Consider the following 19,713-nt stretch of genomic DNA (forward strand, 5'->3'; position numbering starts at 1 on the left):
TGAATTGCTGAAAGAATTATGTTACTCAAATCATCATACAGCAGTAATAAACATTGTAGTCCTGTAATCTGGATGTAAAACATCGAGTTATTTAAAGACTCAGTATGACATCTTAGTTCGAGTGGTGAAACTGACACCAAATGTTCTAGAAAGGTTAAGGACTTATTATTTGATTGCACAATATTGATTTTTGACACAGTACAGAAGATTGAAGATGAAAGATCCATTTACTCTTTCAACTGATGAGCTAGCCAAAATTTTCCAGAAAATGAAAGCAAGAAGAGTTTTAAGTTGCAGATATAACTATAATTTGTTTCTTTTATTGATCTCTCTATACCTTATTTTGGAGGACCTTCGTCCTTCGTTGAGTGGAACCACATATATGAATTATACGGGTAATCTGAGGCACTGTGTTCCAGTGGCCACAGGCTGCTTTTATGTATAGTATTTCCATTACACAGACTTCTTATAAACTGAAATAAACGAAGATTGTGCATTAGTGGGGTCTGTGTAGAAACTCCACTAACGAATCAATGGTTCATTGTCGACACAAAAACCCTATTGAACGTTCACACCCTGCCCCTCTCCCCCTGCGACTATTCCCACAACACCTCTCTTCCCCTTGTCTCATCCGAAATTACTTGAGACCTCGTGAACCCACATTTACTTCCAGCCACAAATACCATGAATTGGCTGTATCCCTTGGACAACAGCATTACTTACAACAATATCAGCAGAAATATAAATATTATCAGTGCTTTACAACTCAGCATTCCTTGCACCAAGAATAAAAACATCAAGAACGTGCACACTGTATTGTTGAAAGATTGTTGTAAGAAACAGTTTGTGCTATAGGCGTACAAGAAGGAAAAGTACTGTATTTTCCACATGAAGAATTAACTACAAAGAAAAGGTCATACAGTATAGATACAGAATTGTTGAATGTTGATAAACATGAAATGAATTTGTCAACTATTTTAAAAACAATCTAACTGATTTTGTGCACAGATTATTTTTAATGCTGACGAGACGTGGGTCCAAGAAGCAAAATATCAGTCAAAGCAGTGCGTGAAAAGACCAGGTGAAGTCTATTTTATCTGCTGAAGGTCATGGGTCGTGCTTGCAGGGACTACTAAGCAAGCTTAGTAAACGAAGTGAATAAAGAAATATGCCTGAGAGAAGGCTTGATAAGCAAAATGATAAATATTCTTCAGTGTAACAACATGCCAACACAGCTGCTTCATGCATGAGAAGACTTAGGGATTTGAAGCACGAATTAATGAATGAAAAGCATCTTCTGGATCATAATTTTTTTGTTGTAATTGAAGACCGGTCTCGATTTGACTAGTGTAGTCAACTTTCAAGTAGGGAAAATAAGAATGAGCTACGACAACATAAGTATTACACAAGTATAGGACTAAAAATATTAAAGACAATGGTTCGACAAGTAACCTTACAATATATCTATACCTAGTGCTGTAACGTGCAATTTGTCAGTAGTGGTTTAAATGTGACACAAGACTAAATAAAAATGTGGAGCGGAAGGACTGGGTAATATTACAGAGCCAGTCATGTGACATGTATGGCAATTAATGGTCGGTATTTTGATTCAGTGTAAAGAACATACTTCCATCATAAAATAAAGAGAATTATTAAAATCGAGAATCTGTAAAATTAATACATATGATTTGTTACAAGATAAAAGTAAAAATCAAGTCTTGAAAACAACACCACAGTAAATTGTACATCATATGTGTCATAATGCAGAAAGTGCGAGGTTAACAAACTCATCTCATTTGCATTAATTTGAGTTCTCCATCTGTTAAAAAAAACCTGAAAAACTTGCGTTGATTAAAAAAAATACCTGTGACTGATATAATAGTGGCACATAATACTGGCCACTCTGTTTCTCTCAACTACTACGTTCCACCTCCTTTTTAATACTTAGTACTAATATTGTTTGCTGGAAGTTCTGGCTGCTTCTGTAACTAGACTCCTTTAACAATTTTTATCTTATGTCAAATAAAGAGTCCTAAGTTTTTTTTATTTTCCCATGAAAGCAAGTTCTTCAAATTGCGTTTTAACACATGGAGAAATGAAATATGCATATTAGATGTGTTGTGAGAATACTGCAGTTTATTGTGATGTTGTTTGTTACCTTTTTTTTACTTTTATCTTGTGAAATATCGTTCATACTGACATGTATTATGTCAACGTATTTCTTATTTTAATTGTTCTCTTTGTTTTGTGATGGAAGAATCTTCTTTGCACTGAATCAATGTACTATTAGCGACTTTTGTACATGTCACATGACTGACTATGTAACCTACCTCATTGCATTCGCTCTACACTTTTACGTAGTTTTATGTCACATTCAAACCACTATTGTCAAGCTGCACCTTGTGGCGCTAAATAAGAATAAGTTCATGCTGTTTTAATGATGTTTGTAGTAACATTGTTGGTATTATTTATGGCGTTATTCTTATGCAATTTTTATGTTGTCTTGACTCATTATGTCTTGCGCCATTTTAGATCTGAAGATGATGTGTCAGAACGAAATCAGCCATCGTTACTTTAAAAAAATATTGATTTAGACGGCTTTTTCATTCATTATACCAAGTACCCGGGAAATTTGGTGACAAAATATGCCCAATGCAACAGTGAAATTCGAGGAAGAATCGCTATGCCCAAAACTGTATTCAATAAAAAGAGGAATCTGCTGACGAGCAAGTTAAGCTTGGAATTCAGGAAGAAACTGGTGAAGTGCTACATCTGGAGCATTGTGCTATACGCAGGAGAGACGTGGACCATGAGAAAAAAGGGAAAGAGTCTTGAAAGTTTTGAAATGTGGTGCTGGAGAAGAATGTAGAAGATCAAGTTGACCGATCGGGTGACGAATAACGATGTACTGAGGAGATTAGGAGGGAAGAGAGACATTCTGCATACAGTTCTTCGTAGGAAGGCCAACTGGATCGGACACACATTTAGACATGGACGGCTCATACACGAGGTCACTGACGGGAAAATTAAAGGAATGGTAGGACCAGAAAGAAGAAGAATTCAGCTTCTGGATGACATGGAGGATGGAAAGAGATAGAGCACACCGAAGGAAGAAGCAGAAGACGTGAAACATTGGCATCAGAAATTCTCCGTACGAGGACACAGACCAGCCATTAGGCAGAATACTAAATAATAATAATAATATACAAATGAAGATCACGGTTTCCTGAGATATGTCGTCAATTATGAAGGACGAGCTGCTATGGTACCTAACGCATTCGCCAGATTTGGCCTGTAAGATGACTGCGCTGAATACGAACAAATTTTTTCTAGCTTTAGAAACGTCATAGTTCCCTGCCTGACAGAGACAACTTATTGTTTCCCTGACAACTGTACTTTGCATGGCAGCCCGAACTTACCGTCTAGGTCGACGATGCACTGACGGTGGCGCTCGTAGGCGAACCCCTTGCAGACGCAGCTGCCGGCCTCGCACACCATGTTCTTGCCGCACTGCGCCGTCAGCTCGCACGCTTCCCGCAGCTTCACCCCTGTAAACGAGGCAACCTCATTAAACACAGCCCGTTTCTCACTTCCACCAAGCCGTACTTGTTATCTACTCTACTCGCCGTTAAAATTGCTACACCACGAAGATGACGTGCTACAGACGCGAAATTTAACCGACAGGAAGAAGATGCTATGATATGCAAATGATCAGCTTTCCAGAGCATTCACACAAGGTTGGCGCCAGTGGTGACACCTACAACGTGCTGACATGAGGAAAGTTTCCAATCAATTTCTCATACACGAACAGCAGTTGGCCGGCGTTGCCTGGTGAAACGTTGTTATGATGTCTCGTGTAAGGAGGAGAAATGAGTACCATCACGTTTCCGACTTTGATAAAGGTCGGATTGTAGCCTATCGCGATTGCGGTTTATCGTATCGCGACATTGCTGCTCGCGTTGGTCGAGATCCAATGACTGTTAGCAGAATATGGAATCGGTGGCTTCAGGAGGGTAATACGGAACGCCGTGCTGCATCCCAATGGCCTCGTATCACTAGCAGTCGAGATGACAGGCATCTTATATGTATGACTGTAACGGATCGTGCAGCCACGTCTCGGTCCCTGAGTCAACAGATGGGGACGTTTGCAACAACCATCTGCACGAACAGTTCGACGACGTTTGCAGCAGCATGGACTATCAGCTCGGAGACCATGGCTTCGGTTACCCTTGACGCTGCATCACAGACAGGAGCGCCTGCGATGATGTACTCAACGACGAACCTGTGTGCTCGAATGGTAAAACGTCATTTTTTCGGATGAATCCAGGTTCTGTTTACAGCATCATGATGGTCGTATCCGTGTTTTGCGACATCGCGGTGAACGCACATTGGAAACGTGTATTCGTCATCGCCATAGTGGCGTATCACCCAGAGTGATGGTATGGGGTGCCACTGGTTACACGTCTCGGTCACCTCTTGTTCCAATTGACGGCATTCTGAACAGTGGACGTTACATTTCAGATGTGTGACCCGTGGCTCTACCCATCATTCGATCTCTGCGAAACCCTACATTTCAGCAGGATAATGCACGAGGTCCAGTACGGGCCTTTCTGGATACAGAAACTGTTCGACTACTGCCCTGGCCAGCACATTCTCCAGATCTCTCACCAATTGAAAACGTCTGGTCAATGGTGGCCGAGCAACAGGCTCGTCCCAATACGCCAGTCACTACTCTTGATGAACTGTGGCATCGAGTTGAAGCTGCATGGGCAGCTGTACCTGTACACGCCATCCAAGCTCTGTTTGACTCAATGTCCAGGCGTATCAAGGCCGTTATTACGGCCAGAGGTGGTTGTTCTGGGTACTGATTTTTCGGGATCTATGCACCCAAACGGCGTGAAAATGTAATCACATGTCATTTCTAGTATAATATATTTGTCCAATGAATACCCGTTTATCATCTGCATTTCTTCTTGGTGTAGCAATTTTAATGGCCAGTAGTGTAGTTTGGCAGTTCCGGACGCTCAGTGAACGCTTAAGAAAGCAAAGTGCTAGAACAAGAATTGTCTCTGATGTGATGAAGCATGTTTCCCAGATAACAGAAGTAGGTATCTTCTAAGGGAGGAGGAGAAGAAGGCGCTCATCTGGCACCTGTGAAAAAGTTCATAGGGGCCTTACCTCCGACTTCTCACCGAAAAACGTCGAAAATAAAAATCGTCGGAACGTCGTAGAAATTCGACCAACTAATTTAACCAGAAACCTGAGAATTTTATATTGGCTAATAGTTTCTCAGAAAATGGAGCTGCATACATTCTAAGACAAAACAAAAGACACACAACGAGGCAATTATCCTAATGAGACGGAAATCAGTAGATGTGATGTACATGTACGGACATACAAACTATTAAAATTTGAGAAAAATTGTATCATTTATTCAAAAGAAACATCGTCACAAACTGACCAAGTCAATGACGCGTTGGTCCACAAATGGTTCAAATGGCTCTGAGCACTATGCGACTTAACTTCTGAGGTCATCAGTCGCCTAGAACTTAGAACTAATTAAACCTAACTAACCTAAGGACATCACACACATCCATGCCCGAGGCAGGATTCGAACCTGCAACCGTAGCGGTCACGCGGTTCCAGACTGAAGCGTCTTTAACCGCACGGCCACACCGGCCGGCGTTGGTCCACCTCTGGCCCTTCAGCACGCATTTATTCGGCCTGGCATTGGTTGTTAGAGCTGCTGGATATCCTCCTAAGGCATATCGTGCCAAATTCTGTCCAATAGGCGCGTTGCATCGTCAAACTCCCAAACTGATTGGTGGGCCCTGCCCACAATGCTCCACAGATTCTCAGTTGTGGAAAGATGTGACGACCTTGCCGGCCAAGGTAGGGTTGGCAACCACGACGACACGCAGTAGAAACTATAGTCACGTGCCTGTGGGCATTGTCTTTCTGAAATGTAAGCCCAGGAAGGCGTGCCATGAAGGGCGACAAAACAGGGCATAGAATATCGTCGACAAACTGCAGTGCTGTAAGTGCGGTATCGCTTATCGATACCACCCCATGGGCGTCCCAGTTGATAATGGAAATGCAAAATTATGTCTGAAGTCGATAGTGGCCGCGCGGGATCTGGCTGACCCAACGGTGTGCGCCCGATGAGTAACGCCACCAGCGGCTCTGGACTGCAAGCGGCAGCGACTCATCCCACTTGTGCTCGAAGCCACATCGCCCCACGAAGCTATGCAGACACCATTCAGTCGCATCTTCAGCTCCAGTATTCATGTTTTAGTACAGAGAGAAACTCTTCCTTGTTGTCAGTGTGGCAGCTAGACTCTGATTCTTGCTGCGTATTTGTAATGAGTCTTCGTTCACTTCGAGAAATACGAATTAAGTAGATCTTCTGTTTGCTGCGTTATCTTGTTGGCTAATCATGTCTGCGACTGTTGCCGCATAGCTCTGTAGAACACCTATCGTTACAGTTGTGTACGAAGTCGTACACAGTTGTATGGATACCACAGAAGACAACCAATGTGTTCCTGTTCCTCTGTACATAGACATCACATCTATCGATTTCCGTCCCTTTCGGATAAGTCCTTCGTGTTGCGTCGTTTTTTTGTCTTTTTTATCTTAGAATGTATGTAGCGTTCAGTCTAAAATGTCACGTAGACAGCTCTTTAACGTATAGGGCATACTGACATTGTATTGTATGTTAACCGGGGTCCTAGAAACGACGGAGAGGCTCCGTCCCCGCCGCAGCTGCAGTAGTCCACAACTCCGACTACCGCAGTCCACTTCAGCCCTCCGCCGCCCCACACCGAACCACTCTTTCAGGGTTATTCTGCGGTTCGGCCCCCGGTGGAAACCCCCTCCTCACGGGACTTCTCACATCACACGAGTGTAACCCCAATGTTTGCGTGGTAGAGTAATGGTGGTGTACGCGTACGTGGAGAACTTGTTTGCGCAGCAATCGCCGGCATAGTGTGGCTGAGGCGGAATAACGGGAACCAGCCCTCGTTCGCCGAGGTAGATGGAAAACCGCCTAAAAACCATCCACAGACTGGCCGGCTCACCGGACCTCGACACAAGTTCGCCGGGCGGATTCGTGCCGGGGACCAGGCGGTCCTTACGAATCCGGAAAGCCGTCCGTTAGACCGCACGGCTAACCGGGCGGGCCATACTGACATTAGTATCGGAATATATCAGTCATGAATTTGTTTTGAGGAATCAATCTCACAAATATAATTCTAGAATCAGAAATGGCTGTATTTCACCCACCCTTAGTGTGTTACAGAAAGATGTGCGTTATTCAGTCACAACAGTCCTTTGCCATCTACTCGTTGATGTAAGGAATAATAAACGTAAACTGAAGTCTTATGTACTTGACAACCCCTTTACTCAAAGAAAAATTTCTAAAATTGCAATAATTTTATGCACACGCTTGTGTGTGTGTGTGAGAGAGAGAGAGAGAGAGAGAGAGAGAGAGAGAGAGAGAGATAACATAGCTTAAATCATTGTACAGAGGGTGTTCGGAAATTCCCGTTACAAATTTCTAGGATTTATAGAGGGCAGTGAGTAGACAATATTTTGTATAGGAACCCATGACCGGAAAAGTACAGTTTCCGTTCTACGATGGTTTCAATTCAAATGTGTAAAGCGTCCACGTCTGCTGCACTAGAAAGTGAAGAGACACAATGTGTGATGGAGAGTGTGTTGCACAACATGCTTCGTCAGAACAGTGTCTGTAACAACGTTGGTGGTCACCACTGCTGTTGTGATGCATCAGTATTGTTCCGTACGTACAGTATGATGCGTTTTTTTAATCCTGAAATAATGTAAAAATATAACGTTTTAGTGTTAATACAAACAAATGTGCTTAAGTGAGAATTGGATGTTTCTTTATGATTTGTTTCTAACTTTTATTTAATAATTGTACTGCGGCATGGCTAATTCAATTCCTGAAGCAGAAGTGGATGAGTTACACAACTGAACTGAAACAGTAGTAGAACGGAAAAGGTATGTTTCCAGACATGGGTTCCTGTTCAAAACGTTATGTACTCATTCCTATCGGCAAGTTTTCGAAGTCAGTAACGGTGATTTCCGAACATCCTGTATAATAAATGACTCGTCAGAGAATATAGTTGAAGGAAGATGTAGATGTACTACTGGCCATTAAAACTAAATACCAAGAAGGATAGCAAATAACGAATACTTGCTTCTTGGGCGTGCACAGAATTCGCGATTAAATTCGTAAAAAATTTTAGGGTACACAGGGTGCGAAATTTAGTGTACAGGGCTACCCCAACTGGCTGCAACAGTGACTGTAGCCCGACTGGGCATCGAGTCGAATTGGCAGTGAGTCCAGATGGCGGATAGGGGTACGTCATTCAACCACGTTCTAGTTCTATGCTAGAGTTCTTCAGTCCTGGTGTCTGGCAGGTGCTGGCGAGCCCTTCTTTCGGCGATCCATGAGCACATGTTTTCAAATAGTAGGCCACTAGTCGAACAGTCTCTGTATCGAATGTGCCAGGACGGCACGGGCAACATGCAGTCTGTTGAAAGAGAACGTCACGGTTACCTCGAAGATAGCGTACAGCCACAGGCCTGAACATGCTATAAATGAGACGACTAGTGCCAAAATCCCTGCTTTGCAGACCACGGGTACCCAATGGCTCTCCATTTCATCTCGAAAGGTGCTGGGCTCATTTGAAAATGACGAATACAATCTGGCAACATTCGTTCTTCTCGGGGCCTTCAGACACTTACATCATCGTCGCGATGACTGGCAGTTATCTCTCAATATTAGTAAGTGTAACCTACTGCGTATAACAAGGAGAAAATCCCCATTAATGTAGGATTACAAAATAAATGATCAGTCTTTTTAAGCGGTAACATCAGTCAAGTATCTAGGTGTGACTATTCGAAATGATCTCAAATGGAATGATCAGATTACACAAGTAACGGGTAAGGTGAACTCTAGATTGCGGTTTATTGGAAGAATCCTGAAGCGATGCAGTCCGTCAACAAAGGAAATAGCTTACAATACGTTAGTTCGTCCAATCTTAGAGTACTGTTCGTCTGTATGGGACCCTTACCAGTTGGGTCTGATTAGAGAGATTGAGAAGGTCCAAAGAAGAGCGGCAAGGTTTGTGACTGCTACATTTAGCCATCGCGAGAGCGTTACAAATCTCATAGAAAGGTTTAAGTGGGACACACTTGCAGATAGACGACGCGCTAAACAGAAGGGGCTGCTCACTAAATTCCGAAATCCAATCTTCACCGAGGATGTAGAGCGTATATTATTACCACCAACTTTCAAATCGCGTAATGATCTTCATTCAAAGATAACGGAAATAAGAGTTCGTACTGTGGAGTTCAGACAGTCGTTTTTTCGTGGTTGTAGAATCCCATAAAGGAACAGTCACGAGTTCGACAGCATCCACTATCGATAAAATTCATTTAGTCGTTTTTCCCTCGCGTGATCCGAGAGTGGAACAGAGGGGGTGGAAGTATGACTTTGGCGCGAATTGTGCCTTCCGCCACACACCGCTTGGTGGCTAGCGGAGTGTAGATGCAGATGTATATGTAGATGTTGTACGCAGAATCGGAGGCTCGACTGCCACCGTTGTGCCACTTCGGTGTCCAGTGTTGCTGGGTACAGCACTGTTTGGCATGTCACTCTTTGCTGCCGCATCAAAGGAATCGGCAGCAATGGGCGCCGTGCTCACAGTACATGGTATTACAGTTTTAATGGCCAGCAGTGAACTAAAGTAAAGAGAAGCAGCGAGGCGACTTACTGGGCAGGCACCGGTCGGCGTACAGCACGAAGGCGGGCTTGCAGAGGCAGTGCTGGTAGCCGCGCTCGTCCGGCAGGCAGGCGGCGTGCGGCACGCCGGCGCACTGCACCTGCTCCTCGCAGCGGTAGCGCAGCTTCAGCGCTGCGCACACAACACGACCACCACCAGAGATCAGAAACAGAGTGAGGACGAGTCAGCTGTTGCGTGTTGCACACTTTAAAAATCAAGCCGCCGCTGTCACATCAGTGCTAACGGGCTTCCTTATTTTCCGCTGTTAGTTTCGTGTGTATGACGAGCCTGAGAACTGTGGCGCCTCAGTCGCTTCGTACTCTATTACTATACTACGCAGACGTGTAAGGCTACTTGTGATTTACTGTTAGTACAGAAGATGAGTACACGATCTTGCTGATGTGGAGTAGCACTAAGGCGAAATGATCAGTTGTCAGGTTCCGATGGCTTAACAAAGCTGGGTTTTGTGAGACTGTGGAGGGTGTACGACCAAACTTAACTGATGCAATGTACATAATTGAAAACACACTGATTAACCAAAACGCTATGAAAAATGGCTCTGAGCACTATGGGACTTAACATCTGAGGTCATCAGTCCCCTAGAACTTAGAAATACTTAAACCTAACTAACCTAAGGACACCACACACATCCATGCCCGAGGCAGGATTCGAACCTGCGACCGTAGCGGTCGCGCGGTTCCTAACTGAAGCGCCTAGAACCGCTCGGCCACACCGGCCGGCAAAACGCTATGACCCCCGCGACATTGGATGCCGTCTGATGGCGTTTTGGGCACGTGACGCGGTAACAAAAGGATGTAAGTGGGGCAGGCATTGACGGGGGATGAAGCAGGTACGGATGGGGGATCGCCCTAATGAAGATATGGGCTGAAAATCACTGAGATAAGCGACTTTTAAAAGAGGCAGATTATTAGTACGCAGAGCCTGCTTACGAGTGTCTCGAAAACGGTGAAGCTGGTCGAATGTTCATGTGCTACTGTCGTGAGCATCTATGGAAAGAGGTAGAAGGATAGTGAAACTACCACTAGGTGCTAAGTGGCTGGACGTCCACGACTCCTCACAGAACCTCGGCTTCGGAAGATCTGTAAAGTAGCACAGATGGTGATCTGTGGCATTTCTGCTGACAGAGCACAATACTGGAGCACGCACATGTGTTTCCGAGCACACCGTTCATCGTACATTGTTGAACATGGCGCTTCGCAGCAGACCACCCTTATGTGTTCACATGCTGACACAACGACAACATCAATTCCCACTGCAGTGGACGCGGGGCCATCACGATTCGACCGTCGATCGACGGAAACGTGTCGGCTCTTCGGGTGAATCACATTTTTGCTACACTAGGTGGATTGTGGTCTCCACAAATGCCGTCATCGCAGTGAATGACGGCTCGAAGAGAGCAGCGTCACACGGACGCAGGCTGGTAGGAGTAGTATAATGCTGTGGGAGGCATTCTCCTCCGCTTGCATGGGACCTGTGGTAGTAATCGAAGACACCCCTGACAGCTATGAACCACCTGCATCCCTTGATGCTTGATGTCTTCCCCGACGGCGATGTCATCTTTCAGCAGTATAATTGGCCGTGTCTAGGAGCCAGAACCGTGGAACAGAGGTTTGAGGAGCATTACAGTGAACTCACGTTGATATCGCGGCCACCAGTTTTCCCTGATGTAAATCCTATGCAACCCATCTGAGTCGCTATTGGGTGGCATCGCCGCGGACGCAAATCAACGGCCCGTCATTTATGAGAATTACAAGAGCTGTGTGCAGACATCCAGTGCCACACATCTCCAAAAACCTACTAGCAAATTGTCGGGTCATTGATATGCAGAATCAGGTGTGTATTTCGTTCCAGAGGCGGACAAACAAGCTATTAAGAACTTGATCATAATGTTTTGGCTCATCAGTGTATGTCCCATTAGAGGAGGACTGTCAACTGGAATAAATTTCATGCTATAGTCTACGCTTCTGGAGAAAAACATACAAGTTTCATCCAATTGAAACAACATGGTTATATTCTTCTTCATTCCATCTCCACCACGAGAAAACATATATGTTGCATCAAACAAAACCTGGGCACAGAACAACGTCACTATTATAGTTAAGCGACGAAAAAGCGCGCTATTTCTGTATTCTGTTGCTCATGGCTGCTTGCTTTTATGGGCTAATAGAGAAGACTTATGTAAGATAGCCCACCACTCGTTTCTGTAAATTTTTCAAAGAATGTTATAAATTTATTTTAATAATTAATCTCTATTTAGAGATTGCACTCATCCTCATGTCATATTTTCTGGCATTCTGAAAACACATGTATGACAACGATGATATGGCAACGCTGTCACATTGTGCAGCGCATTGGAATGTACAGAGGAACGTGTATCACCCTCCACCACCATCCCAGACGTCGTAGCTCACTGAGTAGACTGTTGGGACATCAAACCCACATCCACCATGGAGCTTGTGGTTCGTATCCTCAACAGGTTCCTTTTTTAAACATATTTTAGACGTCCATTCCCTTGTACTCGTTCTTTATAGGCGGGACCATTTTGTCACATGATAATTGCCAATCACATGATAGTGGGATCCAGTAAACTGCATGCCTGTGTCTACTAAACGCTCAGTGCACAGTACACAAACAGTGAATGTGCCGATATGCTTTTGGTGCTGGGAACATCCGATAACCAAGCTGCTGCTGCTGCTGCTGCTCGTGTGGATGCTGCACGGTATCTTCGAAGGCGCCATCACGAGAAGAACGTTTTTCGTTGCCTGGAGCAAAGCTTTCGGGAAACTAGTAATATTCGTCCACAAGTAATGGAAAGAGGTCGTTCAAGGACTACACGTACTCCGCAGAGGACGTGATTCTTGATACCCTCCACCGATCATCTCAGCAACGTACCCGTGATATTGCAAGGCACTTCCAGATATCTCAAGGACTGGTTATTGAAGTGTAGCTCGAAGAAGAATTGCATCCATATCATTACACGTTAACTCAACACCAGCGGCCAGGAGACCGCGTTCGACGAGTGCAGTTTTGTGAATGGCTTTTGCACCAAGTGGAAGATAACGAACATTTCATAAAAATGTTCAAATGTGTGTGAAATCTTATGGGACCTAAATTATCCTAAGGGCAAACACACACACCCATGCCCGAGGGAGGACTCGAATCTCCACCGGGACCTGCAGCACAGTCCACGACTGAAGCGTCCTAGACCGCTCGGCTAATCCGGCGCGGCTAACATTTCATAAATAAGGTGATAAGGACTGACGAATCTAGCTTCACTCGTGAGGGTATTTTCAACCTCCACGGCAGCCATTATTGGTCAGAACACAAGTCACATGTCACTTGTGAGCGTGGCTTTCAGGAATACTTTGGCATAAACCTGCGAGATAGAATCGGAGGAGGAATGCTTTGGGGCCCTTATTTATTGCTGGACATGATGAATGCGCCCATTTATCGTATGTTTCTTTCCTATACTTTGTCTGGCGCATTGCAAAATATTCCAATTGGTATTCGGCATTGTTATAGTTTTAACATCATGGTGCACCACCACAATTTTGTAATCAATGTGGGTCACTTTTCAAATGAAGCGTTGTGTCCTCGGAGTCTTTTGCGACGGCATACACGAATAAAACGTTCTCGGTTTTCCAGCCGCGTCAATTCGAATAAAATCCTCGCGTACAACTTTGAACATGGCTGACGTTTGCAGCAACAGTATACACAAATTTCAAAAATATGTAAAATCATCCAACCGGTTGCACAGGTTTTCTATATACCTTGACCAGGTTTCGTCACCTTACCTTCTGATGAAGTCACCCTTAGAGGTGACGAAACCTGGTCAAGGTATATAGAAAACCTGTGTAACTGGTTGGATGATTTTTATATATTTTTCAAAAATCCTCGAGCTTTCGATGGCCATCTCCGCCATCGTCGTCAGGAGGACATCGTAAGCTCGAGGATTTTATTCGAATTGACGCGGCTGGAGAACCGAGAACGTTTTATTCAGATGAAGCGTTTCCAGGGATGTGAAGTGGTCATGGAGGTCCAATGTTCTGGTATCCACGTTACCCGCACCTTAATTCACTAGATTTTTATTTGTGGGGGCAATGAAGGAACACATTTATAATAGCGCATCCATGGATGTACATGGTCTTAAGTTCGCATGTATACCGCTTCGACAATGGTGGATGCACGTGTGTTGCATAGGGTCTAGAAAAGTATGATACAATGAGTGTTTGCAGATACAAAGTGGTGGCTTTGAATATCTTCTCTAAAGTGAACGTTTAACGCACTCGAAGGAAAGCCTTTACGTCAAATGTACAAAATGGACTTACTATGCCATTGCATAATGTGCATAATTGTACGTTTTGTACCTCATTGCATGCTGACGATGTCACTGTATCCACTATTATATTTCTACTGGATTTATCATGGATGAAATAAAGTGGTCATTTACGTCTGTAAGAGGTTCGTGTTATGTCTTAATGTTTAAATAAAGATAACAGTAATAGAAATAAATAGCAAGATATCGCATTAAGGAGATGTAAAAATGGCTCTAAGCACTATGGGACTTCACAAATGGTTCAAATGGCTCTGAGCACTATGGGACTCAACAGCTTAGGTCATAAGTCCCCTAGAACTTAGAACTACTTAAACCTAACTAACCTAAGGACATCACACACACCCATGCCCGAGGCAGGATTCGAACCTGCAACCGTAGCAGTCCCGCGGTTCCGGACTGCAGCGCCAGAACCGCTAGACCACCGCGGCCGGCCGGGACTTCACATCCGAGGTCATCAGTCCCCTAGACTTAGAACTACTTAAACGTAACTAACCTAAGGACATCACACACACATCCACGCCCGATGCAGGATTCGAACCTGCGACCGTAGCAGCAGCGCAGTTCCGGACTCTAGCGCTTGAATCGCTCGGCCTCAGTGGCTGGCTGAGGAGATGTAAATTGGACACAATTTGATATGGTAAGTGAAAAAAAAAGTTTATCGTAATCGTGACTCGAACGTCGGTGAATCTGCGTCTCTGTTCCCGACGGCATTGCCTTGTCTCACTGATCTAAAGGTACAGCTGTGGCACAGAGCAGAGTTCATGCTACTCGTTAGTGGCCACGCTGCACGCAGTTACAGCGTTGCCAAAGCCTCGTTTTTTAAATTGCATTTTTGTTAAACTTACTGCTGGGATTGGGGTTTTGATAGATACAACTTTGTCTTGAATTGGAATGAGGAATCGCATGCCGACCGACAAGGGCGGCATTTTTTCTTCACCCTGTGCATACTCATAATCAGCCATTAAACTGGTATATAATAATCGTTTTGCCTAACGGTTGTTTATTTCATTCAGGCAGTTCGAACTTTTGTGACAATTCAACATGGCCTTGAAAACAGTTATAATGCAGAAATCATGACTGTGTGAACTAAGTGATTATTAATTCACAATCCGATAATTTTCTTTCAGGAAGGCTGCTTAAGTAGTGCCCAGAGTGTTCGGTTATACTTGGAACCTCGTGTGCTCGTTCTCTTTCCTGGAAGAGTCGAGTCCACTTGTAGCCGACAACAGACGCCAGTGGCGAGTGGGCAGCGGCGGAGAGTAACGAGTCGAGCCTACGAGCACACATAGACGACGAGTTCGGAGATGACGTCATGGGACTCACTGGCGGGTTTAAAACGATTATACGGAGGTCATCTGTGATCTCTGCACACCACCCGTCACACCGCTTACCAGCCGGGTTAGCAGCTTCTGTGAAAATTGTACTAACTGTTATCACTCGTTCGAAAGACAGCTTGCTTTATTTGTACACAGTGTCTTGCGATCAGTGGATGGCGTTGAACTGGTAGTCTCCATCTTCCTATTTTTCCGTATGGCATTCGGCACTGTGCCACGTAAGTAGTGAGGGGCATTACTAAAGGAGACAGCTAGTTCAGGTGTGGCGAGCCTTGCCTTATGCTTATTAGTTAACTCAAAAGCTTTCCCCATTCTCCCACCTAGTGCACTGCTTTGACCCATGCGTGATCACTCCCATTGTAAAGAGGTGATACTACAAGTATTCCAGGGTGTCCAAAAACCTATGAAAATTTTTGGATACAGACACACGATTTTGGACATCCGTGTGATTATTCTCTTCATCACACGGATGTCCTTCAAAATCGTGAATTTGTATCCAAAAATTTTGACGCAAATGCTGAAAATAATTCTTAGATATTCTGCTTCATTGAAGAAGCAGTAATAGACGGAATTACTATTTCAGTACCAGAATAAACGTCATTTTCACCAAAACGGGAAATACATTGACTATTCAGATTTTAAATTCTGTTTTGCGAAATTATTTAACAGACGAAAGCCCTGCCAATGTTCCACAGTCGCACACATGCAAACAAAGCTAATATACTAAGTACTCTATGTGACCTGAAGCATCAGATTAACATACGAGGCGCCTGTGTATACTCACTTCAAGAAATATGCGTACTGGTCCGCCGTCGCAACAGGCCAAAAGCGAGAGCAGACTGGACTCCACTGTGACTAACTTTCAAAATCGTCAGCAGACTGACTAACACCAGTAAATTAAATGATAAAAGACTTTTTTAAATGCGTGCTTTTTAAGTAATATTGTGACGTACTGTTCACAACTCAAAACTAACAGCGCTGATTCCACTGAAGCCTGAAATATCGCAGAATGTTGAACTTATTTTGGTAACCAGTGTTCTTCTCTCAATACCCTTAACAAGAAAATTACAAAACTGCATCAAAACTCATTCGTAGCTATAAGACTGATGGACAAGAGAAAATGAAGTGACGCCAGAGAACCCTAGAAGAACGCACGCATGTTTTATCTTGGGCACAATGTCGTGTAAAGTGTGCCAGTTCTACCTGTCGTCATTACGACGCTCCGCTAAGGATTGTAACATCTCATTTCCTGCTGGCACACTCTATTGTTCCGAACTTTCCTCAGCCAATTTCCGGCTACATGTGAGATGAGGTTTTCGTTTGGCCTAAATTGGTGCCAATGCTGACTTTAAGAGTGACCAGCTTCTCAATTAGGACACTCGTTGCAAAGTGAATTCTAAAAGTCCTGCCAGCGAGCAACACTCTGCAGAAGATTTATAAACGGGAGCAGGAAATGATCAGTGAAAGCTCCCAGATTCTCCACCTGATTCGGATTCACTGGTGAGCCCGAGCGTAAAAATATTCCGTAGAGGAGACTGGAGCTCGCGAAATGGTAGAGTCGGCCGACTGCCCCCGTGGAGTATAGAAGCGGTGCGCGATCTGGGACGGAGGCGGTGTTCTCGTTCTGTATCTCAGAAGCCGGGAGTAGGCGATCTTTCGTGATCAACCGAGTTACTTATATCAATATGGAAGACAGAGATAATTCGAAGTGCGTTCCCGGGCGCGGCCATAGCATTAGACTTAGGCGCTTTCCTGTTTTTCTCGACGAGTGTTGAGGATTAATGACCGTGGACTCGTTCGGTAAAGATAGAGAGACGTTAGAGCAGAGCGTGCAATCATGAGCTAGCTCAGGGTGGCGTTGGGTTAATTGGCTAGGGTTCATTCACGCCAATACGTGATTGGTTTGGTGCAAATTTGGAGGTGCCGTTTTGTGTGTGACTTTTTCCCTACTGGCTTTAAGGGGCTCCGGAACGCCCTATACTTGCAATGTTAAAATAACGCTTATAGATTACATCTTTCCTCACAAAGTATTTGAGGTAGGAAGTTGAACTTTTTACATATTATTTATTGGAATATGGGTTACAACTTAACACAGGGATTTTACAAAATTTTAGTTCAGTTATTGAAGATGATTTTTTTCAATTGTAATGAAAATTCACAACATTTTTTTGCAATTTTTTATTTATATATTCAAAAATATAAAGTTTTTTTGGAAAAAGGCTGTGTTACATTATGCAGAAGGTACTGTGTAACATTTAATGAAAGTTTGAAACAAATATGTTTGGAAGATCCTTAGAAAACATGTAATTAGTATGAGAAAATAAAAGTTTTGGGAATCGAGCGACAAAGATTGGATTAACTTTTTAGTGCATTCCAGGTCCATAAGATGGATTATCTTCATCCTCTGCAAACTCCTCCTCCAGCTTCCTCTTGTTCCTCCTCCTGTTTACTCTTGCTTGTATTTCTAGACTCTTCACAGCCCTGTCTGCAGCCCGAAGGCGTTCCTTGTCTAAAGCAAGCATCGCTCGTACCATGTTAGAACCTATCTTCATTCCCATATTTCTAAATACCTTGCACCTTACAATGTTGCCATCATTGAAAGTCGCAACAGCATCATACACACCAAAGTGAAGTGTTTCTATTCCAACAAATACAGTCTTGGGGATTCTCGACCATATAACACTATTTACACTTTCATTGGGGTTTCGAGTTTTTCCGTGAATACACTTTTTCAACAGTTCAGGTGCTGCTAAGTCTCTGAAAATAGGTTAGCCACAACACATACTTTATCTCACATCACTTAAATGTACCTGATGAACACGGACGTTAATAATAACACCATCTGACAGCAGTTTAACAGCGCCACAGTGGGTCACGCCCATGTAGAACACATTTCAAAAAAAATTTAAAAATAGTTGTAGTCTTCGGAATTGAATAAATTATATATCTATTAAAAGGTAATAGTCTGCAGATTCAGAAAACGCAAAAAAGTAAAAATTGAACTTTTCATGATTTTGAGCCTTTCCGGAGCCCCTTAAATTGTGTTACTGCTTTGTTGTGGTGACGATCAGCAAGAGTTGCTAGTGGCCATTTGGGGACGGTGTACGAACTGTTAGCGGCGTACATACATTGAGGAGACAAAAGTCATGGCATACCTCCCAATATCGTGTCGGGCCTCCTTTTGCCCTTCGTAGTGCAGCAAGTCGACGTGGCATGGACTCAACAAGTCGTTGGAAGCCCCTTGAGCCATACTGCTTCTATATCCGTCCATAATTTTGAAAATGTTGCCGGTGCAAGTTGTTGGGCACGAACTGGCCTCTCGATTATGTCCCATAAACATTCGATGCGATTCGTGTTGGGTGACTCAATCATTCGTTCGAATTGTTCAGGATGCTCTTCATACCAATCACGAACAGTTGCCCAGTCACATGACATCACTGTTTGGGAGCATTAACTCCATGAATGGCTGCAAATGTCTTCAGATAGCTGAACATAACCATTTCCAATCAATTATCGGTTCACTTGGACCAGAGGACCCAGCCCATTCTATATAAATACGGGTCACACATCATGAAGCCGACACCATCTTGGTTCAAATGGCTCTGAGCACTACGGGACTTAACATCTGGGGTCATCAGTCCCCTAGAACTTAGAACTACTTAAACCTAACTAACCTAAGGACAACACACACATCCATGCCCGAGGCAGGATTCGGTGCCTTGTTGACAACTTGGATCCATGGCTTCGTGGGGTCTGCGCCACGCTCGAACCCTCCGATCGGCTCTTACCAACTGAAATCGGAACTCATCTTAGCACGCCAAGGTATTTCAGTCATCTAGGATCCAACCCATATGGTCACGATCCCAGTAGAGGCGCTGCAGGCCGAATAGGCATCCGCGTTGGTCGTCTGCAGCTATAGCCCATTAACGGCAAAGCTCACAATACTGTCCTAACGGATACGTTCGACCCACGTCCGACAGTGACTTCTGCGGTCATTTTTCGCATTGTTGGTTGTCTGTCAGCATTGACAACTCGATGCGCACAGAGCGTGAAGTAAATGCCGGGATGGTTCCTTTGAAAGGGCGCGGCCGATTTCCTTCCCCATCCTTTCCTAACCCGAGCTTGCGCTCCGTCTCTAATGACCTCGTTGTCGACGGGACGTTAAACAACACTAACCTAACCTAACCTAACCAGAGCGTGAAGAAGACGGGGT

General features: G+C 44.1%; 1 protein-coding gene across 1 annotated transcript in view; it reads right to left on the reverse strand.

Moving 5' to 3' along the window:
• LOC126187616 (uncharacterized protein ZC84.1-like) overlaps positions 1-19,713 on the reverse strand; it is a 127,903-nt gene that overhangs the window by 2,561 nt on the left and 105,629 nt on the right. Inside the window, exons 3-4 of the mRNA XM_049928813.1 lie at positions 9,801-9,941; positions 3,420-3,548 (exon numbers count right to left, since the gene is read on the reverse strand). Coding sequence (XP_049784770.1) covers positions 3,420-3,548; positions 9,801-9,941 — 270 coding nt within the window. The remainder of the gene's footprint in view (positions 1-3,419; positions 3,549-9,800; positions 9,942-19,713) is intronic.

This window comes from Schistocerca cancellata, chromosome 1, assembly GCF_023864275.1.
Source record: "Schistocerca cancellata isolate TAMUIC-IGC-003103 chromosome 1, iqSchCanc2.1, whole genome shotgun sequence".
In the NCBI taxonomy this organism is placed as follows: Eukaryota; Metazoa; Arthropoda; class Insecta; order Orthoptera; family Acrididae; genus Schistocerca; species Schistocerca cancellata.